The sequence below is a fragment of the Aegilops tauschii genome, chromosome 7, assembly GCF_002575655.3.
Source record: "Aegilops tauschii subsp. strangulata cultivar AL8/78 chromosome 7, Aet v6.0, whole genome shotgun sequence".
Taxonomy (NCBI): Eukaryota; Viridiplantae; Streptophyta; class Magnoliopsida; order Poales; family Poaceae; genus Aegilops; species Aegilops tauschii.
In genome coordinates, this window is record NC_053041.3 from 66,219,398 (window position 1) to 66,233,752 (window position 14,355).

The 14,355-nt window shown below is 46.4% G+C and overlaps 2 protein-coding genes across 2 annotated transcripts; both read right to left on the reverse strand.

Moving 5' to 3' along the window:
- Positions 1 to 7,097: 7,097 nt before the first annotated feature.
- LOC141026826 (uncharacterized) lies at positions 7,098 to 7,514 on the reverse strand. Its single transcript, XM_073503677.1, has one exon. The coding sequence runs from the start codon at positions 7,512 to 7,514 to the stop codon at positions 7,098 to 7,100; it is 417 nt and encodes a 138-aa protein (XP_073359778.1).
- A 2,340-nt stretch (positions 7,515 to 9,854) lies between these two features.
- LOC141026827 (uncharacterized) lies at positions 9,855 to 10,535 on the reverse strand. The gene is made up of 2 exons (XM_073503678.1): positions 10,449 to 10,535; positions 9,855 to 10,406 (listed from the first exon to the last, which is right to left on the reverse strand). The coding sequence occupies exons 1-2, from the start codon at positions 10,533 to 10,535 to the stop codon at positions 9,855 to 9,857; spliced, it is 639 nt and encodes a 212-aa protein (XP_073359779.1).
- Between the last annotated feature and the right edge of the window lie 3,820 nt (positions 10,536 to 14,355).

Consider the following 14,355-nt stretch of genomic DNA (forward strand, 5'->3'; position numbering starts at 1 on the left):
AATACTTTTTGTGAGTTAGAAAAATGTTCACATTTTCAAAAAATATTGCAAATTTAAGCAAGAAAAGGAACACTGAAAAATAAAATACCAGAATAAACATAAATAAAAATTGGTATATCAATGCCGCACATTCTAGGGGTGCGCCATAAACACCGTGATAGCAATGGCGCACCTTCTCCTGGTGCGCCATTACTATCTTTTTTTATTTTACCAGAATAAAAATATATAAAAACAATTAAAATACCAGAAGAAAACATTAATCCCCACTGTTTGGAACAGAAGAGGTTACTAGATAGAGGACTAGAATAGAAGAAATGCCATTTCCATATGTCGAAATACAATCGAGAAATGAAGACTACAATTTAAACCATTGTGCAAAGATTTAGAATTAGATGACATGGTTGAAATCAAGTGATACATGTAATAATTTAGTTGCATGTAATAATTGAGCTTGCCACTGACACACACACACACGCGCGTCCGACACGTCGTGATTCGATCTTAGCTATCTTTTCACAATCTTCTTGCCCTTCTTTTTCGCAAATGGAGTTCTTCTCTTGAACGGACTTCCTTTAGGTAGGGTGGTCCTGCTTCTTCTTGTGGTGTATGGTACTTCATCGTCGTCGTCATCTTCCATCTTCGGGTCGCCGTACTTGTCGAAGTCTTGCTCATTGGCGACTCCATCCATTCCGATGATCTTCCTTTTGCCTCTCCTCACGACAACACGACTGGGCTTTGACGGGTTGGTAATGAAGAATCATTGGTCCACTTGGGAAGCCAGTACCCATGGCTCATTTTTTGCGGTGACGTTTGCGCCCGCGGTCTTGGATTTGGCTTCGGGTATAACCATGGTGGTGAAATACCGGTCTTCTTTTAGGACGCTCTTGGCCCATCTGACACGAAACATCGGGACCTTCTCTCCAGCGTAGCTCAGCTCCCAGATCTCCTCGATCCTTCCGTAGTATCTGTCCTTGTTGTTACCGGTGTAGGATTCCATCGTTACCCCGGAGTTCTGATAATCATCGCTCTTCATGTCCTTTTCCTCGGTGTAGAATGTGTAGCCGTTGATATCGTCCGCCTCATAGCTCATCAGGTTGTGCTCGGCGCCTTGTGACAAGGCGAATATGAGTTTTTCTTCCGCGGAAGAATCCTCATGTAAAGGGTACGACAGAAGCTTCTCCTTGAACTAGCGCGTGAAACATGAGTTGTGCTCTTTGATTATATCTCCGTCTGTCCTCTGTTGGCCTCGGTCATTGTACGTCTTCTCAATAAAGGTTTTGTGCTCTACCACCCAAGGATCAACCATGTCTATGTGTTGTAGCGCGACTAGGTTTGCTCTTTCAAAGTCGGCGAGTCGACCCTTGAAGTCGACATGCATTTCGCGGCGACCCTCGCGGTGACCCCATCCAGCGAGCCTGCCGAGGTGCCTGTTGACGGGCAGACCAACGGGGTTCTCGATGCCTAGATAATTCATGTAGTAGGAGATGTAGTCTTCGGTCAGAAAGCCCTTGGCTATGCTTCCCTCTGGACGTGACATGTTGGGAACGTATCCTTTGATTACACCATTCATACTTTCGAACGGCATCATGCTGTGCAGGAACGTCGGCCCGAGTTGGATGATATCCTCCACGATATGGACCAGTAGATGCACCATAACGTCGAAGAATGCGGGCGGGAAGTACATATCAAGCTCGCATAGTATCACCATGATCTCTTCCTGTAGCCTTCTAAGTTGCCTCACGCCAACCGATTTCCGAGAGATGACGTCGAAAAAGTTGCATAGGCCAAATAGCATTTCACAGACATGCGCGTCCATGATCCCACGGATTGCAACTGGAAGTATCTGCATCATCAGCACGTGACAGTCGTGAGACTTCATCCCGCTGAACTTCTGCTTCGCTAAGTCTAGGTATCTGCTTATCTTCCCCGCGTAACCGTACGGAAGTTTTACTCCTACGAGGTAGGTGAAAAACTGCTCGATCTCCTCCTGACTTTGAGTGAAGCACGCGGGAGGGCAGTCATTTCCGATCTTCTTGGCATTTTTGACTTTGCGACGACTTTCCGTGTCCTTCGCCTCATCATCATCAACGTCATCATCATTAGCGTCAAGCTCCTCTCCCTGATGCCCATTGATTTCAAGTCTGCCCTTGCTTTCGGCCCACCTTTGGTCCTCTCTGGCATGTTGAGCAGGGTAGCAAGTAGACTCTCGCACACGTTCTTCGTGATATGCATGACATTAAGGCTGTGAGGCACTCGGAGGATCTTCCAGTGCGGCAAGTCCCAGAAAACAGACCTCATTTTCCATACCTTCAGCACCGGCTCTGTCGCCTTTCGCTTCTTTCCCATGTCTGGCGCCTTTCGATTGTTTCCCGGCGGTGGGCACTCTTTCCAATTTTTCAACAGCTCATCTATTTCCTCGCCGCTCCTCGTACGCGGGCGTCTTCGGGGTTGGGTTTCACCATCGAACAGATCCTTGCATTTTCTCCATGAGTCATCGTCGCAAAGCCACCTTCGATGTCCCATGAACATGGTTTTCGAAGACTTGGGATCTCTATCTAGCTGGCGATACGTTGTGTCATCCATGCACCTGACGCATGCACAAAATCCGTGGACCACCTGCCCCGCGACATATCCGTAACCGAGATAGTCGTGCACCGTCGTGAGCAGTGCGGCTCTCATAGGGAAAAATTCTTTCTCTGCGGCGTCGCACGTATTGGCTGGCGTTTTCCACACCGTGTCTAGCTCCTCTTTCAGCAGCCCCAGATACAGATTGATGTCGTTCCCTCGTTGTTTCGGCCCTTCAATTAGCATACTCATGTGAATGTACTTCCCCTTCATGCACAAACAAGCGGGAAAGTTGTACATCCACACAAACACAGGCCAGGTGCTATGTGTGCTTCTCTGGCTGCCAAACGGATTGACTCCATCAGTGCTCGCGCCGAGCACGATGTTCCTTGGATCGTCCCCAAATTCTGGGTGTTCGAAGTTCCACGCTTGCCACTGGCTCGCATCCTTAGGGTGACTCAGCATCTTGTCTTTTTTATTTATCTCCGGATCATTTCCGTCATCTTCTCGCTTCCTTTCCTCCCTATCCGCGTGCCAACGCAGGAGCTTTGCTAGCTTAGGGTCCGCGAAATACCGCTGTAGACGAGGAGTGATCGGAAAGTACCACACCACTTTTCGAGGAGCTTTCTTCCTCTTCTTGTCTCGAGTGACGCCGCACACCGGACATATGGTAGACTCCGCGTGCTCGTCCCGATAAATGATGCAATCGTTCATGCACACATGGTATTTCACGTGCGGTAAATCCAGAGGACACACGATTTTCTTTGCCTCCTCGAAACTGGTCAGGCACTTGTTCCCCTTGGGAAGACGTTCGTGCCAGAATGACATGTTCTCGTCGAAGCATGTGTCGGTCATTTTGTGTTTTACCTTCATCTCCAGAGCCATGAGCGTTACTTTCAGCCGGGTATCCTCGGGCATGCATCCTTCATGCAATGGAGTAACCGCGTCTATCTCCAGTTGATCCAGCTTGGCTTTCTCTCGGGCGGCAGCTCTTGCGTTACCCGTCTGCTTGAGAAGCAGCTCTTGAATATGAGGGTCCTGCACCCAGCCCATCGATGGTCCATCGTCGTCTGCTCCGACATCTTCATCTTCATGATCATGCCCTTCGTCTTGATCTTCCTCATCATCATGTCCGGCATCTTCTACATGATGACTGTGTCCTACATCTACTTCGTGATCATGTCCTGGAGATTCTTCGTCTTCTCGCCCACCCTCGCCGCGGTTGTCCTGCTGCCCTTCCCCCATGGACGACTTCATAATCATCTTCATCACCTTGCCACCGATAGCCATCAATGAAACCACGCAAGAGCAGGTGGTCCCGGACCTATCCGGAATCCGGGTCCATAAGGCTCTTCAGCTTGCATTTTCGACACGGACATCTTATCTCTGTCTCGTTCTTTTGAAGCATCTCGGCCTTCGCGGAGCTCAAAAACCTATTCACGATGCCTTCGGTCATCGTGCGGACCATGGTCGCCTACGGGGTAGAGCAAAACGATATTTTAGAACCAAAAAATTTTTGGCATGACTTTGCCTAAAAATAGGACAAAAAAGAATGCATAGTGCCAAATTCTCGCCGAAACGGAAATGAATCAACATTCTGGCAAAATATTGGCAACTATCGCATTTCGACTACCGGTATCTGCAAACACAAACATATGCAACACCACAAACATACGTAGATCTAGGCCATAAAAAGTGTGTACGTTGTTGGAGGGAGAAAAAAGTAGATCTAGAACATAAAGAAAGCTTTCCCCTTACTTACCTATCAAAAAAATTTAACCACTTAATTTGGGTGAATCTATGGTGCAAATGAGGTGAGGAGGAGGAGGCAGCCGAGACCAAGCTTGGTAGAGGTGGAGAGAATGAAGTGGGGAAAGTGAGTGTGGTAGGTGGCTGTAAACAATATCTAGCTGCTGCCAGGCTACCAATGGCGCACCACCTAAGAATGCACCATTAGTAACCAGGGTTACTAATGGCGCACCTGGTGTGTGGTGCGCCATTACTAGTTTTGAAAAAAAGATAAAAAAAATTGTTAGTAGTGGCGCACCAGGGTGGCGCACTATCCACTGGTGCGCCAGTCCTAACATTTTTTTATATTTTTTTTTTCAAAACTAGTACTGGCGCACCACACACCAGGTGCGCCATTAGTAATGTGGCCAATAATGGCGTACCTATATCTGGTGCGCCACTGCTATATAGCAGTGACACGGTGCGCCATTAATGTCCATACTAGCTATAGCCGTTTTTCTAGTAGTGAGGAAGGCGGGGATGAGGATGACGAGGACGACGAGGAAGGCGGTGACGAGGAGGACGAGGAAGGTGGGGATGAGGATGATGAGGACGACAAGGAGGGCGGTGACGAGGATGACGAGGACGACCAGGAGGGGAATGACGAGGTTGACGAGGATGACGAGGAGGGGGTGATGAGGAAGAAGAGAACGACGAGGAGTGGGGTGACGAGGATGACGAGGACGACAAGGAGTGGGGTGACGAGGAAGACAAGGCGGAGTTCTATCTCGGTGAGGCGGCCTTGATGGCGGAGCAGACCGCTATCCTGGACTCCATCCAAGATGAGGCGTACGTGGAGTCCAACCGGCACTTCCTGCGGGAAGAACAGGCGAAGACCGATGTGCTCTTCGACGAGCTGGATGTGGAGCAGGAGGCGGAGGCCGATGATGTCGATGTCAGAATGGAGATAGTGGACATCTCCGACGACGGGGAGTAGTGTAGTTTTGTTAGTAGATGTTTGCTTTGCATGGTTTTTACGCTTTCCATGTTTTGTGTGCCTGTAATGGTTGAACAATGTCAAGCAATCGTCGATGTCAGAATGGATGTGTTTTGTTCTTAAGTAGTAGCACTACCCCATCCCAAAATAAATGTGTCAACTTTTTAGTAACTTCGTACCAGGCAGTACAATTCAGATTGTACTAGTTAGTACAAGGTTGAGCCAATTAATTTGTGACAGAATGCGTATGTTTTATTAGAAATTGCAGTTTCAAGTACTATATTTGGGTCGGAAGGCGTATGTTTAATTACACTGTATTGTTTTATTATAAATTGCAGTTTCAAGTACAAAATAAATGTCTCAAATGGGGCACATATTTGATTCTAGATATTTCAGTGTGGTTAGATTTTAATATGGTTCCAACATGGTTAGGTTCTAGAGAGGCACTCAACAACATGCGCAAAGAAGCCACAGATGTGCTTTGAGCAGCACCGTCTTGCATGGTTTTACCGCAAGATGGGATTCGACATTTATCCAGGACATTCCGGGTTTTATAAGTGTAGAACGAATTGTTTTTCACTTATATGTTCTGTGGCAGAGGCACGACTATTACTTTTTTGAGGAAGGAATGGACGTCGGAGGTACGTGACGCGAGGACTGACAATATGTGTCCGTTACTGTTTTCCAGAATGTTTTTCCAATTAACTGTGAGAGGCATGAATGTGCCGACGGAACAGGCACGGTCATGTATGAAATAGGTGCAAGGTGGTCCCTAATGTCTCCTGAATGTATCATCTATACGCTTCACTGTTACAAGCATGATCGTCGTTCTTGTCGAGGCACGTAGGTGAAGGATGGAACCTATGCCTCTGCGATAGTCACAACCCATATTAAGAAGGAAGCAAATTTTCATAGACCCGATAGTCGGAAGCTGGCCGTAAGGCACGGTCCTGCCTCTACATTTTCGGTGACGTCACGTTTAGTGCCAGCGGGGTGGACGTAATGCTTAGTTTTCTGATATTTTTGTTGCCAGCAACTTTCTTAACATGTTACGCACGAGAGAGGTATGATTTTACCCGACGTAGAGGCACGCACGTGGCGAACTGGAGGCACGGACGTGATTCTAAGGGAGGTACGAACGCGAAGGATCGTGATGCAAGCACATGAAGGTGTGCCTCTGTTTTCAAGAAGCTTTCATTGACACGTTTTCATTGAGGGGGGCATGGCCTATGAGCTCCATGTGTTTTCAAAGGCATTGGGCCTCATTAATGAACTTATCAGAGAGAGGGTGAAGCTTTGGGTTGACGTCGAGAATGTTGCGTAAAACGACGTGAAGCCAGGTTACGCATGGTCCCCTTAGTATAAGAGGCACAAAAGTGCCTCTGTTGTGCACTGGAAATAAACTTGTCCAAAAGATATGTAAACTGCAAGCAAACTACAAGGTTATCTGCAAGCAAACTACAAGGTTATCTGCAAGCAAACAACAAGGTTATCTGGGACACAAGCAAACGACAATCTTGAGAGAAAGAAAATCTAATGAGAAATTTAGAATTGCATGAGCAATCTTCTTGATACTTTTCCTAGCCGGGACAACCTGCTTCAGTAGTCGTAGTCTCCCTAGGATCTAGCGTGCTTCGTGGATGATGGTGAGGCGACTCCATATCTCGTACGCAGCGTAAGCGTCCTTTGCCGCGTACTCAATGTGCCTCATGGACAGGGGCATGCACGCCCAGCGGCTGTGTTCTGTGTTGGTGAGCTCTCCGTCGTGGACAAGGATGCCTGAGACCTCCCCAAGGGATTCCAGAGGCTAGGTAGTTGTAGGCACCCTCCATTCCTTCTGGATGTTGACGAAGTGGGCGATCTCCAGTCCGACGCGGTCGAGCATCTCTAAGTCGCCGTCGATGGAGAAGCAAGCAAACGTGTATCTGGGGTCGGCGAGGAAGTTGCCGAACGTGGTGCAGTTCTTGTCGGCGGCGCTCAGTTGGAAGAGCACCACCAGATGATCCTTGTCGACGGAGAGCTGGACGAGGGCGGTTCTCTGATCTTCGCCAACATCGTTGGTGTACTCCACATCAACTCCGACGATCTTGTGGCGCTCGAACTGGAGGTGTCGCTTGTACTGCTCGATGATGGTTGCCGCCTTGTGCAACTCGTTGGTGTGGATCACGTGCAACTTGGTGTTGCCGTGGGCCTGCACCTCCATGAATTCCCTGGTGAATCCCATGGCCTGGAGCAGTTCTTCCTCCTGCAACCTGGTATTTCGTGGGGAACAATGAGTGGGAGCGCAATGGCGATTTCTGTTGTTTGTTTGTGAGAAGGCCACGGCGGAAGTCTAAATTTAAGGGCGGGGCAGCCACAAAGGAGTGCACGATCTCACTGTCGATGCGGTTGTGCACATCGTGGGTTGTGGATCGTGGTTTCATCTTCCTGTCGGTGCGGTTGTGCACATCCTGGGTTTTTTATCATGGTTTTTCTTTATAAAAACTAAAAATAAAATCGGCAGTTATGTTTTTAACAACCGTTGTACCTGCAGCAAGTCGGGGAGAAGATCGCTGTCTTGCGTAGTTTGCTGTCAAATGTCAACTTTCACAATTTATCTCATGAGGCATGCAGGGGCAGTATGTAGAGGCACGAGTCTCTGACCAAGAGAAGCATGCTTGAAGTGGCTGGTTTAACTCTCAAACACACGGGCGTGATACATTCACTAGGAGCGGCAATTGTTTCCAGTGATACATTCCGTGGGAGGAGCAGTGCTGTGTTTTTCAGAGGCACTGTTGTGTGTCCGTGTTGCAACTGACGCTACGAGATGGACAGAAAAAATGAGAAGCAACGAGAGGCGTGGACATGTAGCTGCGAGATGCACTTATACAACGAGAGGCGCAACTAGAGGCAAAGATACGATGCTACGTGAGGCACGGACATGAAGCTATGTGATTGCACGGACATCAATTCGTGATGTGGTGCTACGTGAGGCGCGGGCACGAACATTTAGCTGTGCACTCAACTACATGCGCAAAAAGCCACAGATTTGTTTCTGAGAAGCAGTGGTCTCCATGATTTTACCGCGAGATGGGATTCGACATTTATCTAGGGCATTCCGGGTTTTACAAGTGTAGGAAGAATCATTTTTCACTTATACGTACTGTGGCAGAGGCACGGCTATTACTTCTGTGACGAAGGAATGAACTTCGAATGTACGTGACGTGAGGATTGACAATAGGCGTCCGTTACTGTTTTTCCAGAATGTTTTTCAATTAACTATGAGAGGCGTGAATGTGTACATCGAATGTATGTGACGTGAGGATTGACAATAAGCGTCTGTTACCGTTTTTCTAGAATGTTTTTCAATTAACTGTGAGAGGCATGAATGTGCCAACGGAACAGGCATGGTCATGTCTGAAATACTTGCAAGGTTGTCCCTAAGGTGTCCTGAATGTATCACCTATATGCTTCACTGTTACAAGCACGGTCATTATTCTTGTCGAGGCACGGACGTGAAGGATGGGGACAATGCCTTTGCAGTAGTCACGCCCCATATTAAGAAGGAAGCAAGTCTTCATAGACCCGATACGTCAGAACCTGGCCGTAAGGCACGGTCCTGCCTCTGCGTTTTCGGTGACGTCACATTTAGTGCCAGCAGGGTGGACGTAAGGATCGGCTTTGTGATGTTTTTGTTGTCAGCAACTTTCTTAACATGTTACGCATGAGAGAGGTATGATTTTACCTGAGGTAGAGGCACACACGGGGAGAACTGGAGGCACAGACGTGATTCTAAGGGAGGTAGGGACGCGAAGGATCATGGTGCAAGCACATGAAGGTGTGCCTCTCTTTTCAAGAAGCTTTCATTGACACGTTTTCATTGCGGGGGCCATGCCCTATGTGTTCCATGTGTCTTCAAAGGCATTCGGCCTCATTAATGGACGTGAAGCCAAGTTACGCACGGTCCCCATAGGAGTGGAGGCATACAAGTGCCTCCGTGGGTGTTTTAAGTAGTTGGTGTAATTGACGGACAACCGTGCCTCTCTAGTGTTCTTCTCTGAGGGTCACGGATGTAAGCAATGTTTTCCAAGGAGAATAAACACGTAACTACCTCTGTATTCAAAATGTTTTTCTAAAGTGTTCCATACGAACGATTTTTAATATCGTGTGTGCAATGGTTTGTTAGAACATTGTGCATTGCTTTTAGGAGCATTTTGTAATTGTTGTCCCTGCATTTTGATGCTGCATCCACAAAGGTACTTGTGCGTTGCATGCTCGTCATTTTTGTGGATAGCTATGTGTAACTGCTCTATGCGTTACGCTAATCGTATACTATCTGTACTGCATTTATATTTTTCAGTTCACGCCAATATATTCTACTAATAGATAACTCCAACATTGCACTGGAAATAAACTTGTTCAAAAGATATGTAAATTGGAAGCAAACTACAAGGTTAACTATGACACAAGCAAACCTGAATTTATAACAAGCAAACGACAGTCTTGAGAGAAAGCAAATCTAATGAGAAATCTATAATGGCATGAGCAATCTTCTAGATACTTTTCTTGGCCGGGACCACCTGCTTCAGTAGTCGTAGTCGCTCCAGGACCTAGCGCGCTTCCTGGACTGCTCCTTCTCGAGTTTCGCCTGGCAGAGCTCTTCCTGGATGGTGGTGAGGCGGCTCCATATCTCGTACACAGCATAAGCGTCTTCTGCCGCGTACTCGATGTGCCTCATGGACAGGGGCATGCACGCCCAGCGCTTGTGTTCTGCGTTGGTGAGCTTCTTCTTCATGTCGTTGTAGTAGTCGTGGACAAGGATGCCTGAGACATCCCCAAGGGAGTCCAGAGGCTTGGTAGCTGTAGTTACCCTCCATTCCTTCTGGATGTCAACGAAGAGGGCGATCTCCAGTCCGACGCGGCCGAGCATCTCTATGTTGCCGTAGATGGAGAAGCCAGCAAACGTGTATCTGGGGTCGGCGAGGAAGTTGTCGAACCTGGTGAAGTTCTTGTCGGCGATGCTTAGTTGGAAGAGCAGCACCGGATGATCCTTGCCGACGGAGAGCTGGACGAGGGCCGGTTTCTGATCTTCGCCAACGTCGTTGGTGTACACATCAACTCCGACGATCTTGTGGCGCTAGAACTGGAGGTGTCGCTCGTAGTGCTCGATAGTGGTTGCCGCCTTATGCAAGTCGTTGGTGTGGATCACGTGCAACTTGGTGTTGCCGTGGGCCTGCACCTCCATGAATTCCTTGGTGAATCCCATGGCCTAGAGCAGTTCGTCCTCCTACAACCTGGTATTTCATGGGGAACAATGAGTGGGAGCGCAATGGCGATTTCTGTTGTTTGTGTGTTAGAAGGCCGCCGCGCAAGTCTAAATTTAAGGGCGGAGCGCCCGATCTCGCTGTCGATGCGGTTGTGCACATCGTGGGTTGTGGATCGTGGTTTCATCTTCCTGTCGGTGCGGTTGTGCACATCCTGGGTTTTTTGTCGTGCTTTTTATATAAAAAATAAAAATAAAATCAGCAGTTATGTTTTTAACAACCGTTGTATCTCCAGCAAGCCGGGGAGAAGATCGTTGTCTTGCGTAGTTTGCTGTCAAATGTCAACTTTTACAATTTATCTCGTGAGGCATGCAGGGGCAGTATGTAAAGGCACGAGTCTCTGACCAAGAGAAGCATGCTTGATGTGGCTGGTTTAACTCTCAGACACATGGGTGTGATACATTCACTGGGAGTGGCAATTGTTTCCAGTGATACATTCCGTGGGAGGAGCACTGCTGTGTTTTTTCAGAGGCACTGTTGTGTGTCCGTGTTGCAACTGACGCTACGAGATGGACAGAAAGAACGAGAAGCAACGAGAGGCGTGGACATGCAGCTGCGAGAAGCACTTATACAACAAGAGGCGCAACTAGAGGCACAGATATGATGCTACGTGAGGCATGGACATGAAGCTACGTGATTGCACGGACGTCAATTCGTGCTGTGGTCCTATGCGAGGCACGGGCACGAACATTTAGCCGTGCACTCCACTACATGCGCAAAAAGCCACAGATTTGTTTCTGAGAAGCACCGGTCTCCATGGTTTTACCGCAAGATGGGATTCGACATTTATCCAGGGCATTTGGAGTTTTACAAGTGTAGGAGGAATCATTTTCACTTATATGTTCTGTGGCAGAGGCACGACTATTACTTCTGTGACAAAGGAATGAACGTCGAATGTACGTGACGTGAGGATTGACAATAGGCGTCCGTTACTATTTTTCCAGAATGTTTTTCAATTAACTGTGAGAGGCATGAATGTGCCGACGGAACAGGCATGATCATATCTGAAATAGTTGCAAGGTGGTCCCTAAGGTGTCCTGAATGTATCATCTATACGCTTCACTGTTACAAGCACGGTCGTTATTCTTGTCGAGGCACAGTCTCTAGAGGCATGAATGTGCCGACGCAACAGGCACGGTCATGTCTGAAATAGTTGCAAGGATGAGATGGGCAGAAAAAACGAGAAGCAACGAGGGGCGTGGGCATGCAGCTGCAAAATGCACTTATACAGCGAGAAGCACAGCTAGAGGCACAAGTATGATGCTACGTGAGGCACGAAAATGAAGCTATGTGATTGCATGGACGTCAATCCGTGCCCGTGTTCTGTCAAATGTTTTAAGTGACACTATGTAAAGGCATGGATGTTTAAGGTGACAGAGCCATAGGGGAAGGCACTACTTTTTTAGGAGAAGTGTTGTGCGGTTGACAGAGGTGTATGATTGAGCTCATCGCAACAAACTACTTGGCATCACGCTATTCTGTGGAGCACCATAGTGAAAAATATGTATACTACTGACGTGGGGAGCTAGCAACCTCACTAAACTATGCAGAAACATACTTCACCACAGCCATTCATCCTCCATTATTAGTCAGCGAATCCTTTTATTATTATCAGAGATAAATAAAGTAACCCACGTAAGTGTTTCACCTTCTTTGACCAGGAATTTTCACCACCGTCCTCTTGGACATAATTATATGCTCAGTTACATACCACGACATAACTAAATAACAAAACTGGTGTGTACAGCCTGTTCAAAAACCAGACATAAATTACTGAATAGTGATATAGGAAGTATAGCCACCGGCAACGCTCTATCAGGAAAGGTCGTTGATTATCATCCGCAGCAGCTTCATGTTTCCCAAAGTAGGCCACCACCTTTCAATTGTGACGAGGACAATTGAACGAACCCTTAGCTGAGCTTCCCGGGCAAAATCTGAAAAATCGGTCACCTCCATTCTGCCGTCGGTTCATATGGAGTACGTTGTGCTCATGTCTATTGCATCATACACCTCTGTTAGGCTGATTCCACCGTTTTGAGGTAGATATCCTAGGTTCATCTTTAGAAGCCTCACAACGGCAGACGGGATTCTCCGCAGATTGTATCGATATTACTAGATAAAATCAATGTACAAGGACATAAAACATTGAAAATAATGAACACAACCATGGCAGTGGATCAAAACAAATATTCAATGACTAACCAGACGAACATTTATGACATTGGTGACGTTTAGACGCTGCACAAAGGGTATGGTGGGGAAGTCGTCGGACTCAAACACAAAGTATATCATCTGTCCAAATTGTCTGTATGAGAGGTTTACACCTCAACCAAACACTATTTTCCTAATGTACTCCCTCTCAGAATCATTTAGAAAATCAAGAGCTGCATGGAAAAAAATAACTCATTTTCAAACGAATTTGTTTAAACAAATGAACTCGCTATTAAAGTTTAAAAGGAAAGGGTTAAATTCAATGCATGTGATCAAGTTGGGATGATAATCAACAGAATTGCATAAAATGTTTTGAAAATAACTTCGACTGTAAGTATGACATTCATTTAGTGGACAGAGGTAGGAGCACCAAAGTATGCTGATAAACATAGTTGATAAAACAGGATGGAAGTTGGTGCACTTACCTAGTGATGGTTTGGGAAGGGGCTTGTGACCTCCTCGAGAATCACTGAGTCTCAGATCTATCTCAATGGACAGACTCCCAGTATTCAGGTTTATGATGATTAGATCTCGATAATGAAGATCGTAGTCACTAATTAACTTTTCCGAGCCAAGTCCCTGAATTTTAGACCTGTTAGGTTCATCGGTGATGCAGATCTCATATGACAGATCCTCGTTGGTTATCAGTACTGGATTCCTTTGTTTTCCTTCTTCTTGAAATGCTTCCTCTTTCCACTCATAGATTGAAGAAGTGACTTGCTGCTTGCAATAGCATGGCACATACTGCGCAAGAAAAAAATCTTCAAACCGGCAAGAAGGAGTCCTTGAATACCTACATGTATAATCAAGACAGATAGCGCTTATCATATATCTACAAATTGTTTTCAACAGGTTGCCATTTGATAAAACAAGGTATATTGGAAAATTGAAAACATCTCGTTAAATGCTTAAATGTAGGCATTCCATTCCAATAATATGGGAGAAATTTTTATTTCGTGCAATCAGAAAGATACAGTAGTTGGTAGTAACTGATGGGCGGCATGGTGTGCCAAACATTTCTCCTTACTAGGCATGTCTTGTAGCATCGAGGAAGAGACACTGTTATCGCGCTGTGAAGAATGCCTAACTCCAATCCAGGGCAACTGAAGTTGGTACATATATCACAGTACATGGTTTCCCCTGGAATACGTTGCAAAACAATGTTTATATGAAAATTCTCAACACAAGGAAAATTATATTATCTTGAAAAACTATTGGGCTAAAGGGGCACTTTTCATAAATAGTCGTTCACAAACAATTTCCTAAAAAGACATGTGCAAAGCTCTTGACAGTTCTACAACGATAATAAAAACAGATGAAATATGAATTTAATTAAATCAGTATTCTATTTTCCAAAAATGGTTGCTTAATTCATCACAATTCAGTATTAACTATTTTTAGAGCAGTTCACAATCTTGGCTGTCAATGTCAATGAGTGAAAGGATCTCTGCTGCTTGGTTATAACAGCAGCTTTAGCAAATGTATATTTCAAGACAAGACAACCAAAAAGCAGAAACAATAATCTATCACCAGGCGGCTCAAAAAGTGTTT

Coding starts and splice junctions, on each gene's coding strand:
- LOC141026827 (XM_073503678.1), bottom strand. CDS start 10,535: ATGGGATTCACCAAGGAATTCATGGAGGTGCAGGCCCACGGCAACACC. Junction 10,407..10,448: donor CCAACGACTTGCATAAGGCG/GCAACCACTATC, acceptor CTCCAGTTCTAG/CGCCACAAGATCGTCGGAGT.
- LOC141026826 (XM_073503677.1), bottom strand. CDS start 7,514: ATGGGATTCACCAGGGAATTCATGGAGGTGCAGGCCCACGGCAACACC.